General features: G+C 52.4%; 9 protein-coding genes and 1 non-coding gene across 10 annotated transcripts; 6 read left to right on the top strand and 4 right to left on the bottom strand.

The window, feature by feature from the left end:
• Nucleotides 1–560: 560 nt before the first annotated feature.
• On the bottom strand, nt 561–1,599 carry SNOG_07096 (hypothetical protein; the record flags this gene model as incomplete). The annotated part of the gene is made up of 3 exons (XM_001797397.1): nt 561–1,428; nt 1,482–1,497; nt 1,549–1,599. The coding sequence occupies 3 exons, from the start codon at nt 1,597–1,599 to the stop codon at nt 863–865; spliced, it is 633 nt and encodes a 210-aa protein (XP_001797449.1). The 3' UTR covers nt 561–862.
• Nucleotides 1,600–1,879: 280 nt separating this feature from the next.
• On the top strand, nt 1,880–4,357 carry SNOG_07095 (hypothetical protein; the record flags this gene model as incomplete). The annotated part of the gene is made up of 2 exons (XM_001797396.1): nt 1,880–2,002; nt 2,069–4,357. 2 exons carry the CDS (start codon nt 1,880–1,882, stop codon nt 4,355–4,357), a joined length of 2,412 nt encoding a protein of 803 aa, XP_001797448.1.
• Nucleotides 4,358–5,208: 851 nt separating this feature from the next.
• Nucleotides 5,209–5,371, top strand: SNOG_16623. The gene is made up of 2 exons: nt 5,209–5,245; nt 5,336–5,371. It is a non-coding gene; the product is annotated as a tRNA-Leu (tRNA).
• Nucleotides 5,372–5,652: 281 nt separating this feature from the next.
• SNOG_07094 (hypothetical protein) lies at nt 5,653–7,917 on the top strand (the record flags this gene model as incomplete). Its single annotated transcript, XM_001797395.1, has 5 exons — nt 5,653–5,940; nt 6,058–6,487; nt 6,579–6,824; nt 6,895–7,138; nt 7,197–7,917. 5 exons carry the CDS (start codon nt 5,653–5,655, stop codon nt 7,915–7,917), a joined length of 1,929 nt encoding a protein of 642 aa, XP_001797447.1.
• A 426-nt stretch (nt 7,918–8,343) lies between these two features.
• On the bottom strand, nt 8,344–11,128 carry SNOG_07093 (hypothetical protein; the record flags this gene model as incomplete). The annotated part of the gene is made up of 7 exons (XM_001797394.1): nt 8,344–8,544; nt 8,803–8,952; nt 9,093–9,521; nt 9,570–9,815; nt 9,863–10,474; nt 10,525–10,884; nt 10,964–11,128. 7 exons carry the CDS (start codon nt 11,126–11,128, stop codon nt 8,344–8,346), a joined length of 2,163 nt encoding a protein of 720 aa, XP_001797446.1.
• A 1,164-nt stretch (nt 11,129–12,292) lies between these two features.
• Nucleotides 12,293–19,108, top strand: SNOG_07092 (hypothetical protein; the record flags this gene model as incomplete). The annotated part of the gene is made up of 8 exons (XM_001797393.1): nt 12,293–15,058; nt 15,090–15,393; nt 15,442–15,568; nt 15,617–16,550; nt 16,597–17,266; nt 17,313–18,083; nt 18,307–18,455; nt 18,539–19,108. 8 exons carry the CDS (start codon nt 12,293–12,295, stop codon nt 19,106–19,108), a joined length of 6,291 nt encoding a protein of 2,096 aa, XP_001797445.1.
• A 1,005-nt stretch (nt 19,109–20,113) lies between these two features.
• Nucleotides 20,114–20,832, bottom strand: SNOG_07091 (hypothetical protein; the record flags this gene model as incomplete). Its single annotated transcript, XM_001797392.1, has 3 exons — nt 20,114–20,323; nt 20,605–20,652; nt 20,821–20,832. 3 exons carry the CDS (start codon nt 20,830–20,832, stop codon nt 20,114–20,116), a joined length of 270 nt encoding a protein of 89 aa, XP_001797444.1.
• A 327-nt stretch (nt 20,833–21,159) lies between these two features.
• On the top strand, nt 21,160–21,504 carry SNOG_07090 (hypothetical protein; the record flags this gene model as incomplete). Its single annotated transcript, XM_001797391.1, has 1 exon — nt 21,160–21,504. The coding sequence occupies one exon, from the start codon at nt 21,160–21,162 to the stop codon at nt 21,502–21,504; it is 345 nt and encodes a 114-aa protein (XP_001797443.1).
• Nucleotides 21,505–21,965: 461 nt separating this feature from the next.
• On the bottom strand, nt 21,966–24,431 carry SNOG_07089 (hypothetical protein; the record flags this gene model as incomplete). Its single annotated transcript, XM_001797390.1, has 2 exons — nt 23,933–24,431; nt 21,966–23,879 (listed from the first exon to the last, which is right to left on the bottom strand). The coding sequence occupies exons 1-2, from the start codon at nt 24,368–24,370 to the stop codon at nt 21,966–21,968; spliced, it is 2,352 nt and encodes a 783-aa protein (XP_001797442.1). The 5' UTR covers nt 24,371–24,431.
• A 367-nt stretch (nt 24,432–24,798) lies between these two features.
• Nucleotides 24,799–25,060, top strand: SNOG_07088 (hypothetical protein; the record flags this gene model as incomplete). The annotated part of the gene is made up of 2 exons (XM_001797389.1): nt 24,799–24,818; nt 24,868–25,060. 2 exons carry the CDS (start codon nt 24,799–24,801, stop codon nt 25,058–25,060), a joined length of 213 nt encoding a protein of 70 aa, XP_001797441.1.
• Nucleotides 25,061–25,165: the final 105 nt, after the last annotated feature.

Below are 25,165 nucleotides of genomic sequence, written 5' to 3'. Positions count from 1 at the left end.
TACCCAAACCAAATAGGAAACGCCCATCCATCACTATATGCAATCATTGCAAAAGTACACACAAACACCGAAACCCTCTCAACGCACAGATTCGGCCCGTCCTACAAGCTTCACTTCCGTATCAGGCCATCAGAGCTGCGTGGCGTTGCTGCCGGGAAATTACAGGGATGGCGCTCTGAATGGATGTGGATGAACGGGCGCGGAATGTGGGGGACGTGAGCGATCAGTTCTATCTTTAGTACGTGTAAAAGCTACTCTGGAGTCTGGGCTGTTGTGACTGCGGAGATACGGCCGTAATGAGCGTGTTGAAGGTTTAAGCAGGGCATCGTAATTTCAGTGTGCGTTAGATACGAGATGAGAGAGCAAACTTGACGATGGAGCTGGACAGATCAGGCAGGCTTGGATGTCATGGTGCATGTAGTTCAATCTACATGCAAGACTAACATATATTAGGCCATACGATTAAGATGTTTTGAACAACTGCATTTGCCAGTTATTATCTAGTGGATCCTACAGTACAGAAACTCCTTCGAGGTCATCAATAGGGCACTGGTCCGTGTGTGAATATCAAATGTCGATCTGGTTCCCAACGCCACGCTAAGCTTTGGAACCTGAAACACCGAATGCGCCTTGGCGAAAGCCTAAAAGACATGCGTGAACGCCTGAGCATAGCGAAATGAGATCATGGCGCGGTCGCAGACGAACCTCGGTGATGAAGACAAATGTGCTTTCTGGTGCGTGGAAGGCCCAGAAGTCGATACGGTGTGGAGCGCAGTCAGAATGCAGAATAGAGCTGCGCTCGATCGCATAGTCTTTCCCAATTGCAGTGGTATCTCTCGTGCTCATCACAATCCCACCACGCTCAACCAAGAGCCTTGACCTTTTTCTTTTTCTTCTTGCCGCCTTCGGGTTCGGGTCTCTTGCCCTGCGTGAAGTCTCTCCAGCTGCCGATGCGCTGGTCACGGCTCTTCTCCCACGCATCATCGTGCTCGCGCTTCCTCTTCCTCTCGGCGAGTTCCTCGTCTTCTTTCTTTTGCTGGCGTCCTTCCTCGCGCATCTGAGCTTTCATCTGCCGTTGTTTTCTCTGCTCGTTGTCGCGTATGACCCAGATGGTCTTCTCTCTCCACTCTTTCCTGAACTCCTCGCCCCGCGTCTCTTCATCGTCGGCGGTGAGCTTTTTCTCGCGCATGAGTAGCATGCGGGCATCGGCTACACTCTCGTCTAGCTCGGCACGAAGTTTCTCGTCGAGCAGCATGGACTGCGCTTTCTTGAGGCGGTCGAAGGCATCTGGTGCAAGCGGGTTCTTGGTCTTGTCGGGATGGATGAGGAGGGACTTCGCGCGGTAGACTTTTTTGATATCCGACTCTGGCACACCTGGTTGGAGGCCGAGAACTGCGTAAGCATCGAGACTAAAGACGTTGCGGATTCCTGGGGTCGTTAGAATTGCGATTGACAGGTCTGAAGTGCATGATGTAGCTTACTCTCGATTTCTTCGTCCTATACACGGTTAGCTTGGATGATTCAAAATGCTACATGTGCTCGACTTGCCTTGTCTAGCTCCTTGCCAGCTAGGGTAAGCTCTGCCTCTATATCCGCCATGTTGAATCTACGAGCGTTCAAAGTAGAATGAGAGGTATCTTGATTAGATTTGCACTATAGTCTCAAGTGTGGCGGACACGTGCTGGTTCCCTGGAGAATGTATAGCGCTATGTAAAGTGCCTAGGTGGTTACTGTAGAAGGTCTGGTGAAATGATTTGGAGCTGTCGACGGCAGACACCCCCGCGGCGAAACCGCGCACGTGCCATGTCTCCACCAAAATTTCCTGCGATGCGACAAAGTCCACCACCAGACTCGACCTAAATGATGCACTGCTGAAATCATGGGCGCCCCAGGAATCACCGGTCGCACGCGGCCTACCAAGGTCAAGAAACAAGCTAGCCAGCAGAAGAGGAAACGCGACGATGTGGACGTGGAGAAACTCGAGCAGGCTGTGACTGAGCTGGTAAGGCGCCTTGACGCAATGCGCATATACAGACTCTACATATCTTCAAGACTAACTCACGTATAGGACCCTAAAACCGGCACATACAATGACTTCAGCGACCTCCCTCTCTCGGACCCCACCAAACAGGGTCTCAAAGCATGCCATTTTGCCGTCATGACCGATATCCAACGAAAAGCGGTACCGCTCGCGCTCAAAGGCCACGACATACTCGGCGCAGCGAAGACTGGTAGCGGCAAGACTCTTTCTTTCATAATACCTGTGCTAGAAAACCTATACCGACTGCAGCACGTTGGTGCAGATGCTGGACTTGGCGCATTGATTCTGTCGCCAACCCGAGAACTGGCAATACAGATCTTCGATGTTCTCTGCAAAATTGGCAAGCACGGGCACATGTTTGCCGCAGGATTGTTGATTGGAGGAAAGAGCTTGGAATCTGAGCGGCAGGCTTTGCCGAGGATGAACATATTGGTTGCAACTCCGGGCCGTATGCTGCAGCACTTGTCGCAGACCGCGGCATTCCTTGTGGACGACTTGAAGATGCTGGTGTTGGATGAAGCAGACAGAATTCTTGACATGGGCTTTCAGCGGGACGTTGATGCGATCATTGACTACCTGCCGAAGGAACGACAGACACTGCTCTTTTCCGCAACACAATCCAAAAAGGTTTCAGACCTCGCACGTCTGAGTTTACAGGACCCAGAGTACGTCTCAGTACACGCGGAAGACAAGAGTGCGACGCCAAAGAGTCTACAGCAGAACTACATAATATGTCCACTCGAGGAGAAGCTAGACACGCTCTGGAGCTTCATACAAGCAAGCAAGAAGTCAAAGATTTTGGTCTTCTTCTCCTCCGCCAAAGCCGTCCGCTTTGTGTACGAGTCTTTCCGTCACATGCAACCTGGTATACCATTGTTGCATATCCATGGCCGACAAAAGCAGGGTGCTCGACTAGACACAACCGCCAAGTTTTCGTCGGCAAAGAACTCTTGTCTATTCGCGACCGATGTTGCTGCCCGAGGTCTAGATTTTCCGGCTGTTGACTTCGTGATACAAGTGGACTGCCCGGATGACGTCGATACATACATCCATCGTGTCGGTCGCACAGCGCGATACAACCGAGAAGGACGAGGTGTCCTGTTTCTTGCGCCAAGTGAAGAAGAAGGTATGCTTAAGCGCTTGGAGGCCAAGAAGGTTCCAGTCGAGGCCATCAATGTGCGTCAGAAGAAGAGGCAGTCCATCAAGGAGCAACTCCAGAACATGTGCTTCCAAGACCCGGCGCTCAAATATCTAGGACAGAAAGCCTTCATGACATACGTCAAGTCTGTCTACCTGCAGAAAGACAAGGAAGTCTTCCAGCTAAAGGAATACGACCTCGAAGCATTTGCCGCAAGTCTAGGACTGCCAGGTACACCCAGGATCAAATTCTTGAAGGATGACAACAGCAAGCAGAAGAAGCAAGCATCGCGACAAACGATTGAGGTATCTGACTCAGACGAAGAAGAGGCCCCGAAGGCAGAGAAGCCTGTGCGAACAAAGTACGACAGAATGTTCGAGAGGAAGAACCAGGACGTTTTAGCAGAACATTACAAGAAGCTAGTCCGAGATGGAGACGAAGAAATATCTGCACCAGCAAACGACTTCAGCGGCGAAGCCACCACCAACGGTGCCGACGACGACTTCCTCGCAATCAAACGACGCATACCCGCCGATGACGAAGACGAAGACTTTGGCGGCGAAGCCTCAGTTGCACCAGGCGGCCGTGTCGTGCACCTCGCCGGCGCTTCGCAACCTCTCATCATCGACTCCAACCGCCGCGAGAAGCTCTTGCAGTCGAAGAAGAAGCTCACGAAGCTCATGGACAGGGGCAAGAAGCTCGTCTACGACGATGACGGTAACCCCCATGAAGTTTACGAACTCGAGACCGAAGCAGACTTCAAGGCCAAGGGTCTGCCAGAACACCAGCGACAGAAGTTCATCGAGGCAGCACGGGAAGTCGTGCAGACAGCCGATGTCGAAGACAAGGCCACGGCCCGAGCGAAGAGGAAGGAGAAACTCCGAAAACGCAAGGAGCGCGAACGGGGTGAGGCGGAGGACGATGGTGATGAGGCCGTGGAACTGGAAGATACAGGCGAGAACCCGTTAGCGAACTTCCTCGCGGATGCACAGTATACAGATGACGAGCAGGAGGAGGTTGAGCAGCCGAAGAAGAAGGAGAAGAAGTGGTTCCAGTCGGATTCGGAAGACGAGGAGAAGAGTAGCAAGAAGAAGAGGAAGAAGGCGAAGCAGCAGGTTGTTGAGGAGCCCGAGACGCTGGAGGATATGGAGGCGCTTGCTGCTGGTTTGTTGGGCTAGATTATTGTGTTTTAGAGCGTGCATAGCACAGGCTGTTGGCATAGCGAAGCTCTGTCGTAGCACCATTCGAATCTTTGTATTTACTGCAATTGAATGTGGTTTAGCGGGGCAGCGCGATGGTCTAAATAATATTTTTTCCAAGTGCATATACTACCTTGTACGATTTGTTCTGGTTCGTGGGTACCATCAGATACTAGAATTGAAGCCCTGGCGTAAAGCAGCAATGCAGATTTACAATCTGCTTTCCTGGCCGTACACAACATTTTGATGTCGATGTCTCGAGCTGGGAAGAGGGCTATCAATCCTTGGAGATAGTAGATTGCAAAAGGAGAAGAAATTGCAGAAACATGCAATACAGGAGTTTCGCTCATGTTACAGGATACATCGGGTATCATCAGCGCAGCAAGGCTACTACAGTAGTCTAGTAAGAACACAAACTGCCTCAAATAAAGCTGCGAATGGTTCTGGGAAATCGTAAGACAATGCTATAGGTAGATATGGATATGTAGGCCAACTAAAACTTAAGTGTCAGGACATCCGAACGAGGCTGCTATGCCCGCCCTCTTTAGGCAGCATGGGGCATCTCAGTCTCTAATGATCACATACTCAAGTACTTAACTCCACGGTATATTGGCTGGGTGGGTAGGGGAAGCCTTACTATCTAAGAAGCCAAAAATAATGTTGACAAGTGTGCGGATGTGGGGCAGGGTTCGCTAGCAACAAAAATACAGGCGTGGGGCACCATGTACAAGCAAAAAATACTTCCCCGTTGTTCAATTTCTCTCTACAAGGTGACACAGCTTATGACTAGTGATTATCAATATTTTAATTCTCGAGTATTTTATCAATCAGTCAATTTGGCCGAGTGGTTATGGCGTGTGACTCAAGCGTAAGCTTACCAGTGTATACTGGCGCATTCTCATGGGCTTTGCCCGTAAGTTCACCCAACAGATTGGCCGAGTTCGTCAGATTCTAACTTTCACCCAGGCGTGGGTTCGAATCCCACAGTTGACAACATCATCTTTTTTCATCTTTTTTCATCTTTTTTTTTTGCTGTTATGTGATCAATTGAGGTTATCTTTGGTACACGGCATGTGATTTTTGTCCCACTGAATGCGCACACCAATGCTCTTCGCGAATCTCCACTTTGCTTTCACACCGCATGCAACATCTTTCGTCACCTCGTTGTCATCCCGCCTCGGCTATATCAAGAGTCTTAACTTAACTCCGCGAGCCGATTCAGCCCCAACTCACCTCTTCCGCTGGGCCAGTAACAACCCGAAGCGACCGCCATGATGTCCATGTCTTGCCGGATTCAGTCCGTGTGCTCTCTCCTCCGCAACTTGAATTGTCAGCAACTCTCCGCCGATGTCCTCATCTCACCTGCATCCTTTTCCAGCCCTGCAGTGCGGGACATGTCCTGTCCCGAGGAGACGGTTCCCCGACTCACGCAGGGTTGCGAGCACGGTACATTATTGGATCACAAAATTTGTCTCGGCAGCGGCGGTCGAGAGTACAGATGCCACATAAAACCCACCCATTGGCTGTGCTGGTGGGCCTTGTGCTCAAACGTCATGTTCCCCGTATGTTCGCGACCCCGGTCGCCACAGCTCTGGCCGCGTGGACGCTGTAACTCACTCCCGGCGTGACAAAAGAACGTGGATTTGAAGGATGCGCATCGACGAGTCTTGTTGCAACAGACAGGGAAGGCGTCGGGCTCTGCTGAATCGACCGACAATGGAGGGGAGGCGCGGAACGAAAAGGAAAGAAGATTCTTCGAGCACGTACAGCCAACGTTTGCTGTCGAGCTGCCGACAACCACCAGGCTCGAGTTTTTGGATGAGAGAAATCCGGCGAAACGCATTATTGTGAGGAAAAAAGCCAGGGAATGGGTCAACCAGAATAAATCTGGCGGCAAGAAGAGTCGGTCACGGCGGCGGCCTGCAAAAAAAGAAGAGACGGAAACAGATGTTGGATCTACTGAGTGCCAAAATGCGCAGGTACAAAGGCATGGAAGTGACGATGCCGTCAAAGTACCGAGTCCTCTACAAGATATTGGCGTGCGTCAATTCGATCCTTTCACCGTTCTACCAGACGTTGGCTCGCAATACGATCATCTATTGGACTACTGTAGGTTTGAACGCCCCACCGACAGCAGGCATATATTACTCCGTGTACTATCGACAGGAGACGCGAGTACGGCAATAGCTAACCTACCCAGTCTTGAGAGGTTGCCCTGGCGCAGCACCAAGCCTACAAGAAGGGAGAACATCCCTCATCCCAATCATGAACACAACAGATGAGTATGCGCAAGGGTCACGACACTCCATCATACCATTTGCATCTGCGAGTACAATTTTCCATGAACTGGGTCAGAGCCAGGTGACTTTCGCCCTACTCCTCTATGCCGTAGTGAGCATACGAGAAGGCGTATCCGGAATATCTGATATACCCGAGCTCTACAACTGTGCGTCAAACATGCATCCCAGAAATATAAACCCAGCCAGTAAGAAAATATCCTGACTTCAATCAAATAGTCTACAACCACGCCCTGCGCTCCCTCCAAACCTCGCTGTCTGCAGAAATCGCATCCGGCGTCTTCTCAGACCACCTCCTCCTCGCGCTCGGCATCATCGCCGCCATCGCATGCTTCTCAGGTTCTTTCGACACCGCAGTCCTGCACCGCAACGCGCTTGTGAAAATCCTCGAGATCAGGGGGAAGGGTAGTATACTCGCCGGTATACGCACTACCTCGCCCTGGACGCAGAAAGCTTTGCAATGGTAAATCACCACCCCACCCCTGTCCCCCTCACACATGACTAACACATGACGCGAAAAGGCTCGAACTCCTCATCGCCATCCAAACAACCCGCTCCCCTCTAATCCCCTACATCCCGCCTGCCCACTCCCTCCCGCTCCCCACACCCCTCTCCTCCGAAGCCCAACGCCGCACATCCCACACCCTCACATTCTTCCCGCACCTCGCCGACCCGCTCAAACACATCGTCCTGCTCCTGCACCAACTCGGCGTCGCGTACAACCGCCTGCCCACACACACGCGCACGGATGTCTACGTCATCGCGCCGCTGTACGACGCGCAGTACAGCCTGCTCACGCTGCTGTCGATGCATAGGGAGACGGGGGATTTGGGTGAGGTCGAGTATTTGCTTGCGGAGACGATGCAGTTGTATTTCGCTGTTGGGCCGAGGGCGCAGCCGCCGCAGATGCGGTTGCTTGATTTACTTGTTGCGCGGGTGAAAGGCGCTCTGCAGCCGTTTATTGACAGGGACATGGATAAGCCGACGGGGTACGCGGTGGCGTGGGCGCTGTGTGTGGGGTGTATTGTTGCGGGGTGGGTTGAGAGGCCGGAGGGTGGGTGGTTTTGGGCGAGGGTGAGGGCGCATTTGGGGGAATGGGAGGAGGGAGAGTGGAGGGAGATGCTGGGGGTTTTCCCGACGGCGGAGGGGTATGTGTGGTTGGATATGGATGGGTTATGGGGGAGGGTGAGGGAGGTGGGGAAGGGGGTGGTTCACGAATCCGAATGCATCAAGGAGGTGTGAACGATGATACTAGCTTGCTTTCTGGGATGTGCATGATACCAGTCTTTGTAAGTAATACAAAATTTCTTGAATGTAGAGATGAAAATATGAAATGAGGCTGTATACCCCGTTGTAGTGTGTAAGTTCTTGATGTTGAAAAAAAGGCAACGCCGAGTGTCCAAAACATGCTTGGAAAGATGAAGAGAAAGAAGAAAAGTAACAAGGAAACGATGATGCCAACCTTCCCAACACACACCACGTTCGTGCTTTGTATCGTACACCCAACCATGCCAATCATGCCGCAAAAGCGACCAACCCAAAAGATCAAAACAAGTCAGCGCCACCATGCTCAAACAAATCCAGCTAATTTTGACTCCAGCCCTGCATCAATCATAACCGGCGCGCATACACCGTCCTCAATGCGCATCATTCCCATTCCCATTCATCTCAATACCCTGCATTTTGTCCGGCGTCGGACTCGCCTTCTTGACTGGCGGACTTAGAATCTGCGGTGTGCGCTGCGGACTCAGACTCTGGCTTGGCGGAAAGACGCTCTTCTCGCTCATCTCGTGGCTCGAGACGGGCCTCATGGCATCGTGTTTTGACGGCGCTGGGATGGGATCTGGCAAGACTTGCGCCGGCATTTGACTAGGCGACGGAGCGATGCGGACAGGCGCAGGTGCGGGCGAGGACATTTGTGCGGGCAGAGGGGCCGGGGAGCTGTGTTTTGTTGGGGAGAAGGAGGGACGGTTGACAGAGCTGGGTGGAAAAGAAGAGTGTGGGCTATTGAAGTTGTAGTGGATTGGGAGGCCGTTTGTGTGGCGGGGAGAATTGGCTGGGGAGTGTTTCACTGGGGAGCCTGCGAGGCCGGCGGAGGAGTCTGGGCGGTTGAAGCTTTGTGCATACGGAATTGGCGCATGTGCTGATGAGCTGAAGGGATTCGATAGGCCAAACGAGCTGCCGTTCTGATGGGGTTGCGGCATGTGGAAGCTTTTCATGGGGCTTGAGTGATGGCTCTTGGTAGGACTGGATGGTATATGCTGGCTTTTGGTTGGACTGGAGGGTACATGCTGGCTCTTAGTCGGACTCGACGGCACCTGAGGAAGGTTGAAAGGTGGAGGTGATGATCGAGGGTTGCCATTTGCTCGCGAGAAGCTTGCCATTGGTAGCCCTGAAGAAGCCGGTCGTCCTCTTACGGGAGATGAGCTTCCGTTGATATCGCCATTATAAGGCGAACCATATGCGGCTTCTGATCGATGAATACCTGGCGGGCCGAGTGCTTGGCCGCGCGGCGAGAGACTAGGTCCATCAACCCACGGCTGCACAGGAGGGTTGCTGGGTCGTGGAAGATGCGGTACCGCAGAGAGACGTGGTGCTGAGCGTGTGGGTGTTGGAGGCTGCGCTCCGTTCGTCTGAGCTTCATTGTGTGAAGACGGCGAATTGGAAGTCAGTCTGAACTTGAGAGGTGGTAATTTTGGCTGGCCGGCTTCCTCCTCTTTTCGCTTGCAGGTGCCGCAAACGAATTGAAAGTTGGTGTTTTCAACTTGGTCCTCCGTTATGTCGTGGCATTTGACGTGCTGCCAGACATTACACTTTTCGCATGATATCTGCGGAGTGTTGTCGTTCTGCGCGAGTCAGGTACGAAAAGGGTGTGTAGCATGATATGGACTTACAAGGTTGGAACCGTAGGTACCACACTTCTCGCAATCAAAGAACCAGTCTTCTTCATTCAGTCGTTTCAAGTCGCTCTCGTGTTGCTTCATCATGGCCTTCAGATGTCGCTCTGACAACCTCGCCGCATTAGTAGCCAGCTTTTGCTCGTTCTCCTTGAGTTTGCGCAGCTCTTCCTCTTTGAGAACCTTGGCCGTCTCACGCTCGCGTAGGCGCTGCTCGCGGGTCATCCTACGTGAATCATGTGCCTGAATACTGTTAATATGGTCACGGAAGCATTTTGTCCGTGACATACCTCTTCGAGCTTCTTTTGCTTTTCTTGTTCAGCCTTGGCCATTGCTACCTCCTCTTCTCTCCTGCGCTCTGCCTCCTCGATCTCTTCCTGCTCCTTTTGCTTTTCTAGCCTGGATGAGATACGAGACGAGCGTTTTGCCATGGCCAGTTTTTGCATATTCTCAAGTTCCTTCATCTTGCGCGCCTGCTTCTTTGCCTGCTCTTCCGCCAGGCCTTGCATGACTGGGAGGACATCCTCCTCCAAACGCTTGTATAGCGTCTTCTCGTTCGGGTCCCGGCTTTTTCGAATGCTGCTCATGTACTCTTGGTAGTCTTCCAGCGTTACACAAACGCATTCCCACTTCATTCCACCGAACCCATCGTCCTCGACTTCGCCCTGATCCTCTGCCTGCACCAGCGTATCATCCTCTGCTGGCTCTTCGGGTTCGGGGGTCGAGACCTTCTGTCGCTTGCTGGCCCTCGTGCCTCTCGACTTCTTCGACTTCGATTTGGGCTTCGCTTTGGCTTTCTGCGGCTCGGGCGGAGGCGGCGGGTCTGTCCTTCGGTACATGCGATTGTCATCAAGCACGAACAGAAGTCTTTCTTCAGAGTCCCATCCAGTCGGCTCCATGCGCTGCGGAGCAGTGTTAGCAAATATGTGGAGGCAAGGGAGCCATTGCATACCCAGAGTGTTTGTTCGTTGTCTGTCGCCGAAAGCCTCTCGCGTATCGAGTTCGGGTTGTTCAGCGTCCATGTCGAGAGCTGTTGTAGCACTCGGATCTTGGTGTAGACATCGAAGTCGTCAAACTTGTTCGGCTCCTCCTCGGTGCCAAAGGGGTTGCGGTTGGGGGCTTTTGCGACGAACTGGCGGCGGGTGTATTCGTCGAATATCTCTAGTCTGGCATCTGTTAGAGGGCAATCAGAAGTGATGGGGGCATTTCCATACGTCAAACCCTTGTGCGACGAGACGTGCTTTAGCAGCGCCAGGCCAATCTGTGCCAGCTTCTCAGAGGCCTGGGGCTTGAGGCATTCGCTCTCCAGCTCCTGTATATGTGTCAGCGCATGGGCTCTCGATGGAACATGCGGCGCATCCGCAGTGGCGCTGGGCGCAAACAGGCCGTACCTCGATGTCAAAGTCCTTGTCGATCTTGATGGCGTCGCCGAAGAGGCTGATGTATTGCGCGAGGTTGGCAAATTGCCACATGTTCCGCAGCTTCTGTAGCGTGCTGGGCTCCTCGACAGGCGCCTCGGCCTCCATCTCGTCACGGGCGCGCTTCCGGGCGGGCATCTTCAGGAGCGTGCCTGGGGCGACGACGCGTCGGGGCTACGTTCAAGCGGGCAGGCTCAACTGTCGCAATAATAGGGAGTTGTCGTAGAGGTGCACGAGGAGATGTGATCGGGGCTGGGGCCGAGTGATGGCGGACGCGATGGGGGTGAATGTGGGTCTCGATTCTCACGATGATGAGGAAGTCGCGTCTCCAAATTGCGGCGATTCGGAAGAGCCCAAAGGGGCAAGGCGGCACTCCCCGAACAGCGACCTATGACATCTTCCACGCCAAATTGTTCTGAGATTTGCTTCACTGCAGTATGTACGCGTTTTTTTCCTTTCCTTGGTACACGCTTATATCGCCGTGTATCGCGACTGCCAAGCTGTGCATGGGAGACAGTAAGCAGGACATGTTCCTGTCATTGGACATGCTTGAGACCCAGCCATCACCAATGCTTTGGGCCTGGAGCTCACGTCCAGCAATGCAGTAAAGCTATGCATATAGATGCGCCGACTGTAGCAACATACTATGTACAGTAGCAGTCTGAAGGCCAGGGACCGAATTACGACTGCGCCGGGTGGCTGACTGATGTGGCTGACGCGGCGATTCACAGGGGCTATTCGGCACTACCGAGGAGACGTGTTTCGGCATCCGTGTTGGTATCCAGCAAGGGTCAGGAGTAGCAATCAAATCATTTGACCGTGTTGGTGTTGTAGTCAAGACATGTCAACTCGTGTGTTCAGCCATGCTGCCAAACGTGGTGAATGCACATGTATTCGATGCTCTGCCCTATGGGTGCGGTACGTGATCGCCACAGGCACGACGTTGGACTAAAAATACCGGCATCTCTCCTCCCCTGCGTCCCTAGGCTGCAAAGAGTGTTAGCTGTACCCTTGGGCTGGCTGATCCATGCGTCTGCGCATGTCCATGTTGACCTCCGTGCATACTCCGCCATCATCCCGCACCCTTCACGACGAATTTCCTATAAACACCACACAACACCTTAATCGCACCATCACACGCCTCCTAATCGCGCTATTGTCGCTATACACCCCACCGCACACGCCCGTGCACATATTATTTGCGCTGTCCCCGCGTCCATGCTTGCGCGATAGCATCTCACTCAGCTGAGAAGCGGCGGCCAGATGTCGAATTGAGCGCAACACGCCAGACCGGACGTTCCAATGTCCTACCCCGACCCCAACCACCACAGAGGCCAGTCCCACCAGTCAATACCTCTGCAAGACCTGAATCGGCCGCCGGACGAGTACGATGAGACTGCGCCGCAGCACCAACAGCACCGGAGAACCCTCAGCGACCGCGGGCGGAACCTGCTCAGGCAAACCGGTGCGATAGCAGGAGGATACAGAGATGCGCAATATGCCCCCATAGCCGCTGCATCCCCGAGTCCCACGCGCCATGTTTCGCGACCACACATGCAAGTCAACACCAATCTTGGCGGTGCACATGGCGGCATTCGCAGGGTGGAAGAGGAGGATGTGGGCTCGCCCATAGATGCCGGCGCGTTCCAGGCCGCCATTGGCTTCGGCATGGACATGAACTTTCAGGGCGATACTTCACCACCCTTGACCCCGCCAATGGCTACACTTGCGTCCTCGGACGACGCCTACGCCGCATATGGTGGGGAGCCTTATCAAGACAGGTCTACGTCTGAGGACCAAGGCTACTTTTCGCCCGTGTACGACGACACGGCGCGATTGACCGATGTGCAACATTTGCAGCCTATCAGTGGAGCGGAAGCTGCCATGTCTCCACAGCAGGACCGGTCCAGCTTTCAGAGCGTGCAGTTTCTAAGTCCAGGAGACATGTCGCCCATGGGAATGGCAAGAGACAATGAGAACCTAGAAGCTGCGTCCGGCGGCTTGAGAGACTCGATGGGAAGGAAGCGCTCACTATCGCCGGGTCAGATCGTGTCGCCTCTGAATCGGGCCGGAACCATCATGCGGAACATGTCTCAGCGTGTTGTCAACGTCAGTAATGACTCTCAGGTCGCCGAGCGAACTCTGAAGAGAAAATCCACAGTCCATGCCCGCTTGCATGAGCCTCCTTCCTTCCCTGTACTGCCTGAATACGTCGTGGATGGCGCAGCATCACGCTCGTCCTCGATCAAGAGTGAGAAGCCACCAACTCCAGTGGTTCGTTCGCGCCAGGCGAGTGCGCAATGGCACCGGCCTCCAAATCCACTGCGAGGCAAAAGTTTGGGCATTTTCCCAGCTAACAGCAAGATCAGAATGAAGCTTAGCGACGTTCTTGTTCATCCAGCGACCGAGCCGCTGCTTCTTGTTCTGATTGTGGTCCAGACAGTCCTGCTTGCCGTCGATGCAAGCTCAAAAGCCCAGTACTCTCCTGGGAAAGTCAAGACTATTGATGGACTGTCTGGAATTGACTTTGCTCTTCTGGGCCTCTTCATAGTGTACACTATAGAAGTCATAATACGAATTATCGTGTCAGGCTTCATCATCAATCCTGTCGAATACAGCACTATCAACCGACAAGTTGGCCTTAGAGAGGCCGTAATGATGAAAGCCAATAAGCTGTTTGGTGGTCCCGAGCGACAGGCGTCTCAAAGGCGCACTAGCACCAAGACAGAACCCACAGAGCCACAGCAACCGTCGGTACTTCGAGCGTTCACCACTGCGCAGATGCACGTCGAGGTTGGACCTGGAGACTACCGGGAGCAGCAACGTATTCGATTGGCGCACAGAGCATACTTACGGCACTCTTTCAACCGAACTGACTTCCTAGCTGTCATCGCTTTCTGGATCTCTTTCGCTCTGGGCCTGATAGGAATCGAAAACGCGCGCGTCATTCTGGTATTTGATATGCTTAGCTGCTTGCGTATCATTCGTCTCCTGAATCTTACAAGCGGAACATCTGTGAGTGCACCACGCAAAGACATCTTGCAGGAACTAACTTGGTGGCAGGTCATCCTCCGTAGTCTCAAGAAAGCAGCACCACTATTAGTCAATGTCGCGTTCTTGATTGGCTTTTTCTGGCTCCTATTCTCCATTGTTGGGGTACAAAGTTTCAAATCAAGCATGAGACGGCACTGCGAATGGCAGAATGATGGCGGTTTGCCCAAGTTTCTTAACGAAGACCAGTTCTGTGGTGGTCACCTGTTGGAAGGCAACAGGTCCGAAGGCTACAGAACTTTTCTTCCCGGGCGCCCACAAGGACCCGCGGAGGGCAAAGGGTTTTTATGCCCAGTTGGCTCTCTCTGCATTGAGGGCGACAACCCCTTTAACAACACAAAAAGCTTCGACGATATTCTCCAATCCCTACAGCTGGTTTTTGTCATCATGTCCTCAAACACCTGGTCAGATCTACTCTATACGATGGCCGACACGGACTACCTAGTCACTTCTCTTTTCTTTATCGTGGCAATCCTAATTCTGAGTTTGTGGCTCATCTCACTACTCATTGCAGTCATCACGTCGTCCTTCCAGATCATTCGCGAAGAGAGCAAGACTAGCGCCTTTACTGGAGAAGTGATAAAAGAAGATACGGCGGACGAAGCAAACGAAAAGTTACGCATCCCCAGCTTGAAACGTTTTTATGACAAGACTACCTGGTTATGGATCGTTGTCATTGCATTTGGACTTGTCGCTCAGATGATGAGAAGCTCGGGCATGAGTGCTTTCCGACGAAAGTTCATCGATAGGTCTGAGACCATCATTACACTTATCCTGCTTTTCGAGATATTGCTTCGGCTTGTCGTAGACTGGAGACATTTCTTCAGCGGCAAGCGTAATTTAACCGACCTAGCAATCGCTATCATCACCACAGTGATCCAAATACCAATCATCAAGGAGGCGCATGGAGGCAAGGCATATGCTTGGTTGACAATCTTCCAGATCATTCGTGTCTATCGGGTTGTCTTGGCGATCCCGATGACAAGAGATCTCATCGTATGTATATGGTCCAAGTTCGTGGGAGCGTCTCTTTGCTGACATTTCACAGATGATCGTGTTCGGCAATGTCGGCGGTCTCTTGAACCTCATCCTCTTTGTGTTTCTCTTGACATTCCTAGCCTCGATCTTCGCTTCTCAACTCTTCCGTGGAGAGATTCCAGAGGCCAACGACGATAATGAAACGATCCGAGTCCCGTTCTTCAACATCTACAATTCCTTCCTAGGGATGTACCAAATATTCTCAAGTGAGAATTGGACCACCATCCTTTTCAATGTAACCACCTATGAGAAAACATATGGCACGGCATGGATAGGTGCCTCGTTCTGTATACTCTGGTTCATCTTCGCCAACTGTAAGTCAGACCTAAGACCGTGGCAGTACATACATTAATTGGGCATAGTCATTGTCCTCAATATGTTTATTGCTGTCATTCAAGAGAACTTCGATGTGTCTGAAGATGAGAAACGCTTGCAGCAAGTCAAGGCCTTCCTGCAGCAGAAAGAACAGGGCCTTAGTGCAGCCAACACGTAAGTCACTTCAGCTGTCCAAGTAACCTTTACTCATTTCCCTTGCAGGAACCTCTCGTTGTCTTCCATCTTCAAGCTTGGTCAGGCCAGCCGACGCGACCCACTCGATTACGGACATGCTGCCACAGAGATGCTCCTCAAGGACGCTGTCGTCCGTGACTTTCTTGACGAGGGTGCCGAGGAGGAAAGTCCGCACGAAGAACCACGCCCCGGTCTTCGGCCAGCCAAGACGATAGTGGGCTCAGGAACAGTCTCCACTATCTGGCAAAGGTTTCTCCGTCGCATCATTCACAGAGAGCCAAATCCATTCTATGCGCCTCTAGACTATGGCCGTGCATATGAAGAACTGGATCCCCGGCGCATGGCTAAAGAAGTAGTCTCTGCGACGGAGAGACGCAAGAAAGCACAGCGTGAATACCTACGAACCCACCCTAACTACAACGTGTCATTGTTCATGTTCCGACCACACAACCCGATCCGTAGGCTCTGTCAACGCATCGTTGGTCCTGGCCGTGGTGGTGACCGCATCGAGGGTCTAACACCATCTGTACCCGTCTGGTACGCCTTCTCGGCTTTCATCTATGCCGCAATCATTGCCATGGTGCTTTTGGCATGTATCACAACGCCACTGTACCAACGACAGTACATCATGGATCACGGTTTCAGTGTTAGGAACTGGTTTGTATGGACAGATCTGGGCTTTGCTGTGGTGTTCAGCATCGAAGCACTTATCAAAGTCATCGCCGATGGCTTTTTCTGGACACCAAATGCTTACTTTAGAGGCTCTTGGGGCTTCATTGACGGTGTAGTGCTGATCACTCTTTGGGTAAACATCGTCACATCATTCTACAATGACGGACAGGTGACCAGAACCGTCGGCGCCTTCAAAGCATTGAGGGCTCTCCGCCTGCTCAACGTCAGTGACAGTACTCGCGATCATTTCCACTCTCTCATAGTCCAAGGCTGGTGGAAGCTCTTCTCCGTAAGTCTTTCCCTTAAAGAAACCTAAAACTTTCTAACCCTCATAGGCTGCATTCGTCTCTCTCAGCTTGCTGATCCCATACGCCATTTATGGTCTGAATCTTTTCGTTGGCCGAATGCAATCTTGCAACGATGATGGATCTGGCATCAGCAATCTGAATGACTGTGTCAATGAATACAATGCTTCACCTTTTGCATGGGATGTGCTCGCTCCACGAGTCGCGGCCAATCCATACTACGACTTTGACAACTTCGGCGACTCCCTCTTCATCCTCTTCCAGATTGTGTCGCAAGAAGGGTGGACGGACGTCATGTGGTCGGGTATGAGCATCACTGGAGTTTTCACGCAGCCAGAAGCCTTCTCGGCGCAGGGCAATGCCGTCTACTTCATCATCTTCAACTTGCTCGGAGCCGTTTTCGTGTTGACACTCTTCATCTCGGTATTCATGCGTAACTACACGGAGCAGACGGGAGTTGCCTTCCTCACGACTGATCAACGTTCCTGGCTCGAACTGAGAAAACTACTACGACAAGTTTCTCCATCAAAGCGACCATCTTCTTCCAAGCAACGTGAAACATGGGAAGAGTGGTGCTACCGCCGAGCAGTGCGTAAGACTGGGCGGTGGCAGCGCTTCATCACAGGAGTACTCATCCTTCATCTTTTGTTGTTGTGCCTCGAATGGTATCCTGGATATGGTCCATGGGAGACGGCTAGGGGTGAGTGCTTACTTTGAAGCAAACGTTTCTCTGCTGACATTTCCAGACTACATCTTCCTCGTACTCACCATCTTCTTCATTGCCAACGTGATCATTCGTATAATCGGCCTCTCGTGGCATCGCTTCCGCAAGAGCTCTTGGGACGTCTTCTCCATATTTGCCATATCGGGAACGTTTGTCACGTCCATTCTGCTTCAGGCCAAGCGAGATGAAAGAGTTTTCATCCAATTGAACAAGCTCTGTCTTGTTTCGATTGCACTGCTCCTCATACCTCGAAACAACCAGCTGGACCAGCTCTTCAAAACCGCAGCAGCCAGTCTGACAGCCATTGCCAACCTCCTGGCTACCTGGTTTGTACTGTTCCTGGTATATGCGATTGCACTCACGCAAACATTCGGTCTTACTCGCTTTGGACCCAACGAGACCGGAAATATCAACTTCCGAACCGTTCCGAAGGCACTTATCTTCCTGTTCACGATGAGTATGGGCGAAGGTTGGAACGAGTTCATGGAAGATTTCGCCAATGTGGATAAGCCGTACTGCACAGTGGGAGAGAAGTACTTCGAGAGCGACTGTGGCAGTCCAGAATGGGCACGTGCCTTGTTCATCACCTGGAACATTCTCAGCATGTACATTTTCGTGAACTTGTTCGTCTCGTTGATTTACGAGAGTTTCAGTTATGTGTACCAACGAAGCAGTGGGTTGTCAGTCATCAGCCGAGAAGAAATCCGTAGGTTCAAGCAGGCATGGGCAGAGTTCGATCCTAATGGGACGGGCTTCATCTCACAAGAGCTGTTTCCCAAGCTTCTAGGTGTAAGTTGGTTTTCTTACAATCTGCCTTATAGTCACTAACTTCGGGAAGGAACTTTCTGGTATTTTCGAGATGAGAATCTACGACGGAGACTTTACGGTCGGACGACTGATTGAACAATGCGCAACTACACCAAGACGTGTCTCCAGCCTACCTGTACCCGGTCGCGAACCCGCACGAGAAATCGACATCATAAGCCTCAACCGCTGTCTGTCCGACCTTCCGGTAGCCGAAATCCGTCGCCGACGAAAACGAATGAACATCTTTTACGAAGAGGTGCTCGTGTCAAGCGATCCTGACAGGGGGATTCAGTTCACGTCGCTGCTGATGATCTTGGCTCACCACAAGGTCATCAACGACAACAAGAGTTTAAGGTGTGTACGATCAGATTTTGAATCAAGACAACGAGCTAACATCAACACAGGTTAGAGGAATTCCTTCGTCGTCGCGCTCGTCTACAGCGAGTCGAAGAAGCTGTCCGCCGCAACGTCGTAGTCGGATTCTTCGACACTCTCTACTGGGCCCGGCGCTTCCGCCGTGCCATGGAGCAGAAGAAGCAAGGCCGCATGACCGCCATTCCCCAATTCACCGTCCCCGAGATTTTCATCGACGACGAAGACATCACGAACGTGCGGCGCACTCCCTACCATTCACCCAGTGCCAGCTCGCTCTTCTCCCCCGCGGACACAAACACACCAGGCGGCCTCACTCGTGACTCTTTACCACCACACCTCGACACCAACGCAGCAGCTCGAAGCCGCGCAAACTCGATCCAACAGACGCCCACCGGATCGCCAACGCGTGGATCCCCGGGCGCAAGCCCCTTCTCGCCACCTGCTGATGCTGACTGGCAATTCGCCTCCGCGCTCAGCCGCCCCCCGAGTCCCCTCGAGGAACTCGATCCGCGGGCGCAGGACAGCAGAAGCCGAGCCAACAGCGCCGTCAGCGCGGCCGACGTCCTGGAAGTACTGGACAACTCGGCTTGGGGCGAGAGTATCCGGCGCAGTTTCACTCAGCGGAGAAGAAGTTAGGCCGGTTGTGCCAATTAAATCAGCCGATACTGGCTTCTCTCACACACAACGATTATTATTTTTACGTCATGAATGAAGGTAGAGCAGAGGGAACGGCATACTCGGCGGGTTCCGCATGTGGTGATTGGGGAAGGCAGAGACAGGGATCAGGGACGCAGGGTTGCGGAAGGGGGCATGAATTGTCTGAAATGAGCACAGTGAGAAAGAGTACACTAGTGGACCGAAGGATTCTCACACGCACTACAGCACAGTACAGCATCCATGCATGGCCTTTTTCATATGTTCAGGATGGGCAGTGGGGTGGAGTAATTGGTGCCGGGCAGGCACTAGGAATTGCATAGCGAAAGGCGTTTAGACAGCGATGAGACGAGGGTATAATTCCATTGAGTTATTTTTATTTTTACTACTGGTATCGTGACACAAATGTGTTCGCGGGAGAGGTGTTTGGGGTTCGTGGTGGCGTTGTGTTTGATGCGCGAGGGAGGGTTATGTGGTCAAACATGTTGTGTGATGCTTCGCGTCTGCGCGGCTGTCACTGCCCATTTCCAAGTCGTCATGATCCTCTGCTTGAGGTGCAGCTTCAATCTGCGGATAGGCTGCTGAGGTGCATATTGTGTGAGCAGTCCATTCAAAGTCGTAATGATCGTTGCTTGTAAGGTACCTATCGGTCTTGCCGTCCCGCTGCTTTCATCCGCTTATCACACACAACGCATCACTCATGTGGCGAGCCGCTAATCAAATGTATTTGCATCTGCACGCTAATGTCACGGTGCTGGAGTGACGTGCGGATCAAGTCTCGCATGATGTCCGTTTGCATGTCCGCCAGTCTCACTGACTATCTGTTCCCTTTTGAAAGTACTGAACGGCAGTGAAGATATGGTACATAAAGCATCCGCTGTAGCCACGCTCATGGAGATCCCTCCGGCACCTCTCTCTGCAGCTCAGTACATGCGCACTTCACGTCTGCATCCGTGAGGTCGGCCGTTGCCTATTGCGTGTGAAACACTAGCGCGGTTGAGCTTCATGTCGGCTAGGCTGTGTTGAGGCAAGCGAGCTTGTCACAGGTGTGCGGTCTTGAGACGGGTCGCCTGGAGGTGGAGACGATTTGGCCTTCAGAGTGGCCGGACAAGAGGATGTATTGGGAGTGAAGGATGCAATGGATTTGTCGATGATAGTGTTGACGTCGAGGACGAGAGATGAGCGGGAGATTTCGTTCTATCACGGACTTCATGTTGGTTGTTCCCGTAACACTACTAAATTAGCGTTGCGCAACGTGCAGCTGTCCGACCGTCTTTGACACGTCCCATCCAAAGACAAAATGACAGCATGGCGTCTGCAGAGTTCGCGCATTGAACTTGTTGAATTGCCCGTTGCTTTGTGAAGTAATCTCATCTACTTCCCTTTCGAAGAAAGCCGTTGACAATCAATAATTATGCGATGCTCCTCCGCGGCTGTTTCTAGACGCTGATCAAACACCTAGACAACCCGACACGTACAACGTCACCCTGGTTCCATCCACATCGCAACCCCTCACGCGGTTTAACCTAGGATACGATACTACACGAAACCAGCAGGGGGGCGCTGTGCGCGCATTCTTAAACATGTCGCTGGCCGGTTTCGTGTAAGGTAGTAATTACATTTCTTGCTCTCCTCCTCCCTCACTTTCGTTTCGATACTTTAGATTAAACACCGACTGTCGGTCGTGTCCTTACCTTCTTGTCCATTTTTTATCCATCATCAAATCAAAGCCTCGAAGGTTCTTTTTTTTTTGACACAACTTTATCAGAGCTGGGATCTCCATCTGCCGGACAAGCATAGTCTAAAAGTAACAATTTCCTGGAGGAGCTTGGACTTTTGTTGTTACCTGTCATTTCGATACACCAAGTCCGGAAGCTTATACAGTTTGTTGTCCGTTCAACATACTTAACTTCACTACTCTCGCTCGACGACACACACACACGTCAACGTCACAACACTTCGACCTTGACACATCACATCAACATCTGTCAAACCTACCATCAATAATCCAACCCACCACCACCACCATCAAAATGCACTCCACCCGCTCCAACCGCTTCTCCTCCTTCACACCCCTGCGCTCCTCCATCCGCACCGCCTTCTCTCCTACGCGTTCGACCCGCAGCTCCTCCAGCGCCTCGACCTCGCCCCTCAGCCGCAACAGCAGCCCACACAGCTACCGCAGCTCCGTTGCCAGCATCCGCGAGATCCTGTCGCTCCGCCGCAAGCCCTCGATCGTCGAGTTCGAGATGGAGGAGGAGAAGCACCTCTTCTCCCACGAGCAGATGGAGTTGCTTGAGCCCCGGCCCTGGGGCGGCAGGAGCGCTGAGAACGTGCACGTCGTCGGCATCTTCGAGGTGTTGGACGGGAAGTGCTAGATTCGCTCTGCGGATATGAGGTGCTGATAGACTGCTTTTCGACATGCGATACACGCGGCGTTTTCATCGGGATTTTTTCTTTTGGGGGTATATGGGATAGGGGGGGAGGGGAGTTAATCACGGGGATTGGGTTGTATCTGACGGTTACGGCTATTTCTTTCTTTTTCACCAAGCTCGCTGGACAAGCAATGGGGGTTGAACTACTCCCCTTTTACGTAGCGACGCTTTACTTTTCACATTATACCCCTCAGGGAAGTAAGGGTCATGGTTTTATGAAATATGAATGAAGAAAATCATCTTTCGTTGTGGAATCAACTTCTCCTCATGCTGCTTGCAAATATAAATGTGTGCAGTGACTTGCCTACTGCTACAACTGCTAAGCCATTTCCCCAACGCCGGTTCCGATGCAGAAGAGCCAGGGCCTAAATTGTGGTTGTTATTTATACAAGACTAGAAAAACCTCAGTGTACGCCGTTGACGGGCTCCTTCAAGCTGTCCAACTCGTCCTTTCGTGACCTGTACAGCTCCTGTGTTTCCCTCTCCCTCTTGCTGACGAAGTTGACCTCGTCTCTCAGTTTCTCCAGCCTGCGAGCAATGGCTGTCTCTTCAGAGTACTGCATCGTGCGCGCAGAGTCCAGTCCGACCTTTGCCCTCTCAAGCGCACCAAATGCATCGCCAATCTTCGTTCGTAGAAGGGCAGCACGCTTGATGTATCCTGCATGATGTGTGTTGAGTCTCTTTTCGATCTTGTTGGCTGCCTCTGCCGACTCGATAATCTTCTCCTGGGCGTTGTCGAATGCTTCGACCATGAGCTGATGCTCGTCGATTTCATCCTCCTCATAGCCTGCAATACCAGGGAGGATGGCAGAGCCGTGGAGGTTTGACCATGCACTGCTGAAATCCGAGTGGAAGGCTTTCTTGTCTTTCTCTGTAGTCATGGCGAGCTCGAGAGCCATTTCCATCTTAGCGGCTCGGAGAGCTTCATCACTCATGTTCTCGACGGGCTTAAGCGTTCCAGTGACCTTCCCGTTGCCGAACTTCTGTACATCGTTGGCCACCAACATTGCCATCTCGGTTTCGATCTCTCGTTCCACAGGGTCCGTGATATCCAGTGCTCGCTTCATCAACACGTCGATGTCCACCATCGATGGCCTTGGCAGAAATCTTTGAACAACTTGGGTTTGTCTTCCAAACGCGGCGCGCTCTGCGGCCAGTTGTCGTTCTCGGTTCCTTCGATCAATTTCTGCCGCATCTTCCTCGCTAATCTCCACCTCCATCTGGTCTGCCTGCTCCTCTGGCAACTCGAACTCCCAGCTGGTTTCTTTGGGCTTTGGTAGCGAAGCCAACCTGCCTTTGAGATCTTGCTTCTTTGCATTCTCCCGTAACCTAATGTCTCGCGGCGTCTGTCCAACAATCTGCATTGCACCATCTTCTCCGTTCAGGCGCAAAGTGTCTCGAGGTGTTCGCATCGGGGTGGCACCAGGACCTTGACGCATGGGTGTAGCACCAGCGCCGCCGTTGCCTTGCTGGAAAGGGGTCGCCAATGGGTTCGGCGTCACGATCTGATGCCGCGAAGATGGTGCAGATAACGATGTGGGTACTTCGTCGCCGACCAAGTCTGGGTTGTCTCCACCAAGCAGAGCAGACTGGGTTTCTGTTCGCAGTCGAGCATTCCGCACCTCGTTTGCGATAAGGTCCTCCTCTTTGGGCGCCATAGGTGTGCGAATCGGTGTGTTGCCGACGATATTCGTGTAGTTCCCTACCAAGCCTTGCGTGGCAATGTTGTCGCTCACAAGGCCCGTGACTGCGCGTTCTCCTGTCATGCCCATCTTGACAATATCTTCCAGCTCCGCTTCTCCGACCTGCGGGGTTGGAAGTACGAGGGCACGGCGCTTGCTGCTCTGTTCGGCCTCTCGGATCTTCTGCATCTGAGCAGCCTTCGCATATGAAGCCGCAAGTCCTCCAGCCTTTTCGTCCTTCTTCTTGCGCTTGCTATCTCCTCCCTCCTCTTGCTGATCCATCTTGCGCTTATTCGCCAGTTGCTGTTTGCGCGGATCGAAAGACTCTCGTTGCTTCTCATTGTGGTCGAGCTCCTCGGTGGTGTCGAAGAAGCCCGACGGCACTTCCTTCTCGAGTGGTACGTCGGCGTTGTAGTCGATGTGATTGCCCTTCTTCGGAGTGATCTTGATGTTGATACCAGCAGCCTTGAGTTCTCGTCGCTTCTGCAGCAGAGCCAATCTCCTCGACTCCTCCAATTGCCTCTCACGAGCCTTCCTCTTTGCCTTCTTTCCGCTGACGTTTGCTAGACGTGCGCGCGCCTCTGACAGCATTTCCTTGTCCTCTTCGTCCATGTCGATCGCATCCGGTCTGGCAGCCTGAAAGCAGTCAGCATATAGTCACATACAATTCACAGTGGAAGAGAACTTACACGAGCCTCAGCATACGCATCCACCTCTCCGGGACGTAGTCGTCGGACATCTTCCGCGGAAGGGGCGGCCGACTCTCCACCCTCTGGACCAGCCAGTCCAAGGTCGCCAGCTTCACGTGCCTCTTGTTCGTCCAGGAGCTTCTGATACCGTTCCAGACATTGTGTCGCGGTTCGTCCAACGATGGGCGCAATGGTGCGCCATTGCGTAGGTAAAAGTTTGGCCATGGTGAGAAGCTTCTCGTCGTCCTCCCTCGACCACTCCGTCTTCTTGATCGAAGGATCCAGCCATTCGTTCCATCGCGCTTTACACTGCTTTGCCGTCTTCTTCGCGAGCAGCGAGGCGCAACGAGCCCACTGGTTGAGGCCATATTTGGAAATGGCCGCCTTGAGCACCTCGTCCTCGACATTGGACCACTGTCCCACCTTGGTTACGACCATCGCGACTGATTCTATGGTAGCGGCCTATACGATAGGGTTAATGAGCGGATGCCGCACGACGGAGTTGTGGTGGGCGCTGAGGTTTGGCGTTGGGCGCGTTGAGTTGTCGCATTGGTCGCGAAACCAAAAGTCAAAGATTCCACGCTAGGGTTCGGGCTTGGCGCTTTGCTCTTACTAAGCCCGCAGTGAGTGAATACTACGCGACAGCAGTCACTGTGACGTACATGCTAGGTTCACGAACCTACATCTCACGCTTGCACCCTAGTAACGCCATGTACCTCCACCCACTCGGGCGATCGACTCCAAAATGCTACGATAAATCTCTCGACTGAACGCCACATCGACTTGTACAGTGAGCCGGCTCACATCAAGAAGATGCATATCAGATTATTCATCAAAACTTGCCTCACGAACTGAAAAGCCACCAGATGTCGAAGACGAATCGCTGGTGAGAGAACAAGTTTCAACTACAATAAAAACCCGACGACTAACAACAGCAAGACATCAGCTGCCAAGCCCGAAGAAGAATCAAAGCCCAAAAAGAAAACGCAAGCAGAACTTGATCAAGAGCTACAACTAAAGCTCCAAGGTCTTGCAGGCGATGGCGGCGATGCTGGTGTTGAATACGAAGATGGCAAGCCAGTCTCCATGAAGCGAAGCGTCAAGAACAACATGTTTCGCTATATTTAGTCTTCAGTTCAGAAACCGAAGGACGATCAGCCAACTTAACACGAACAAATGTAGTAATATGTTGCTCCAGTCAATCTATCTTGACCTGATCCTCAAGTCACACGT

Source organism: Parastagonospora nodorum, assembly GCF_000146915.1.
Source record: "Parastagonospora nodorum SN15 chromosome Unknown scaffold_10, whole genome shotgun sequence".
NCBI classification, from domain to species: Eukaryota; Fungi; Ascomycota; class Dothideomycetes; order Pleosporales; family Phaeosphaeriaceae; genus Parastagonospora; species Parastagonospora nodorum.
Note: the sequence above shows the minus strand (reverse complement) of the source record. Positions and strands in the feature narration are given on the sequence as shown.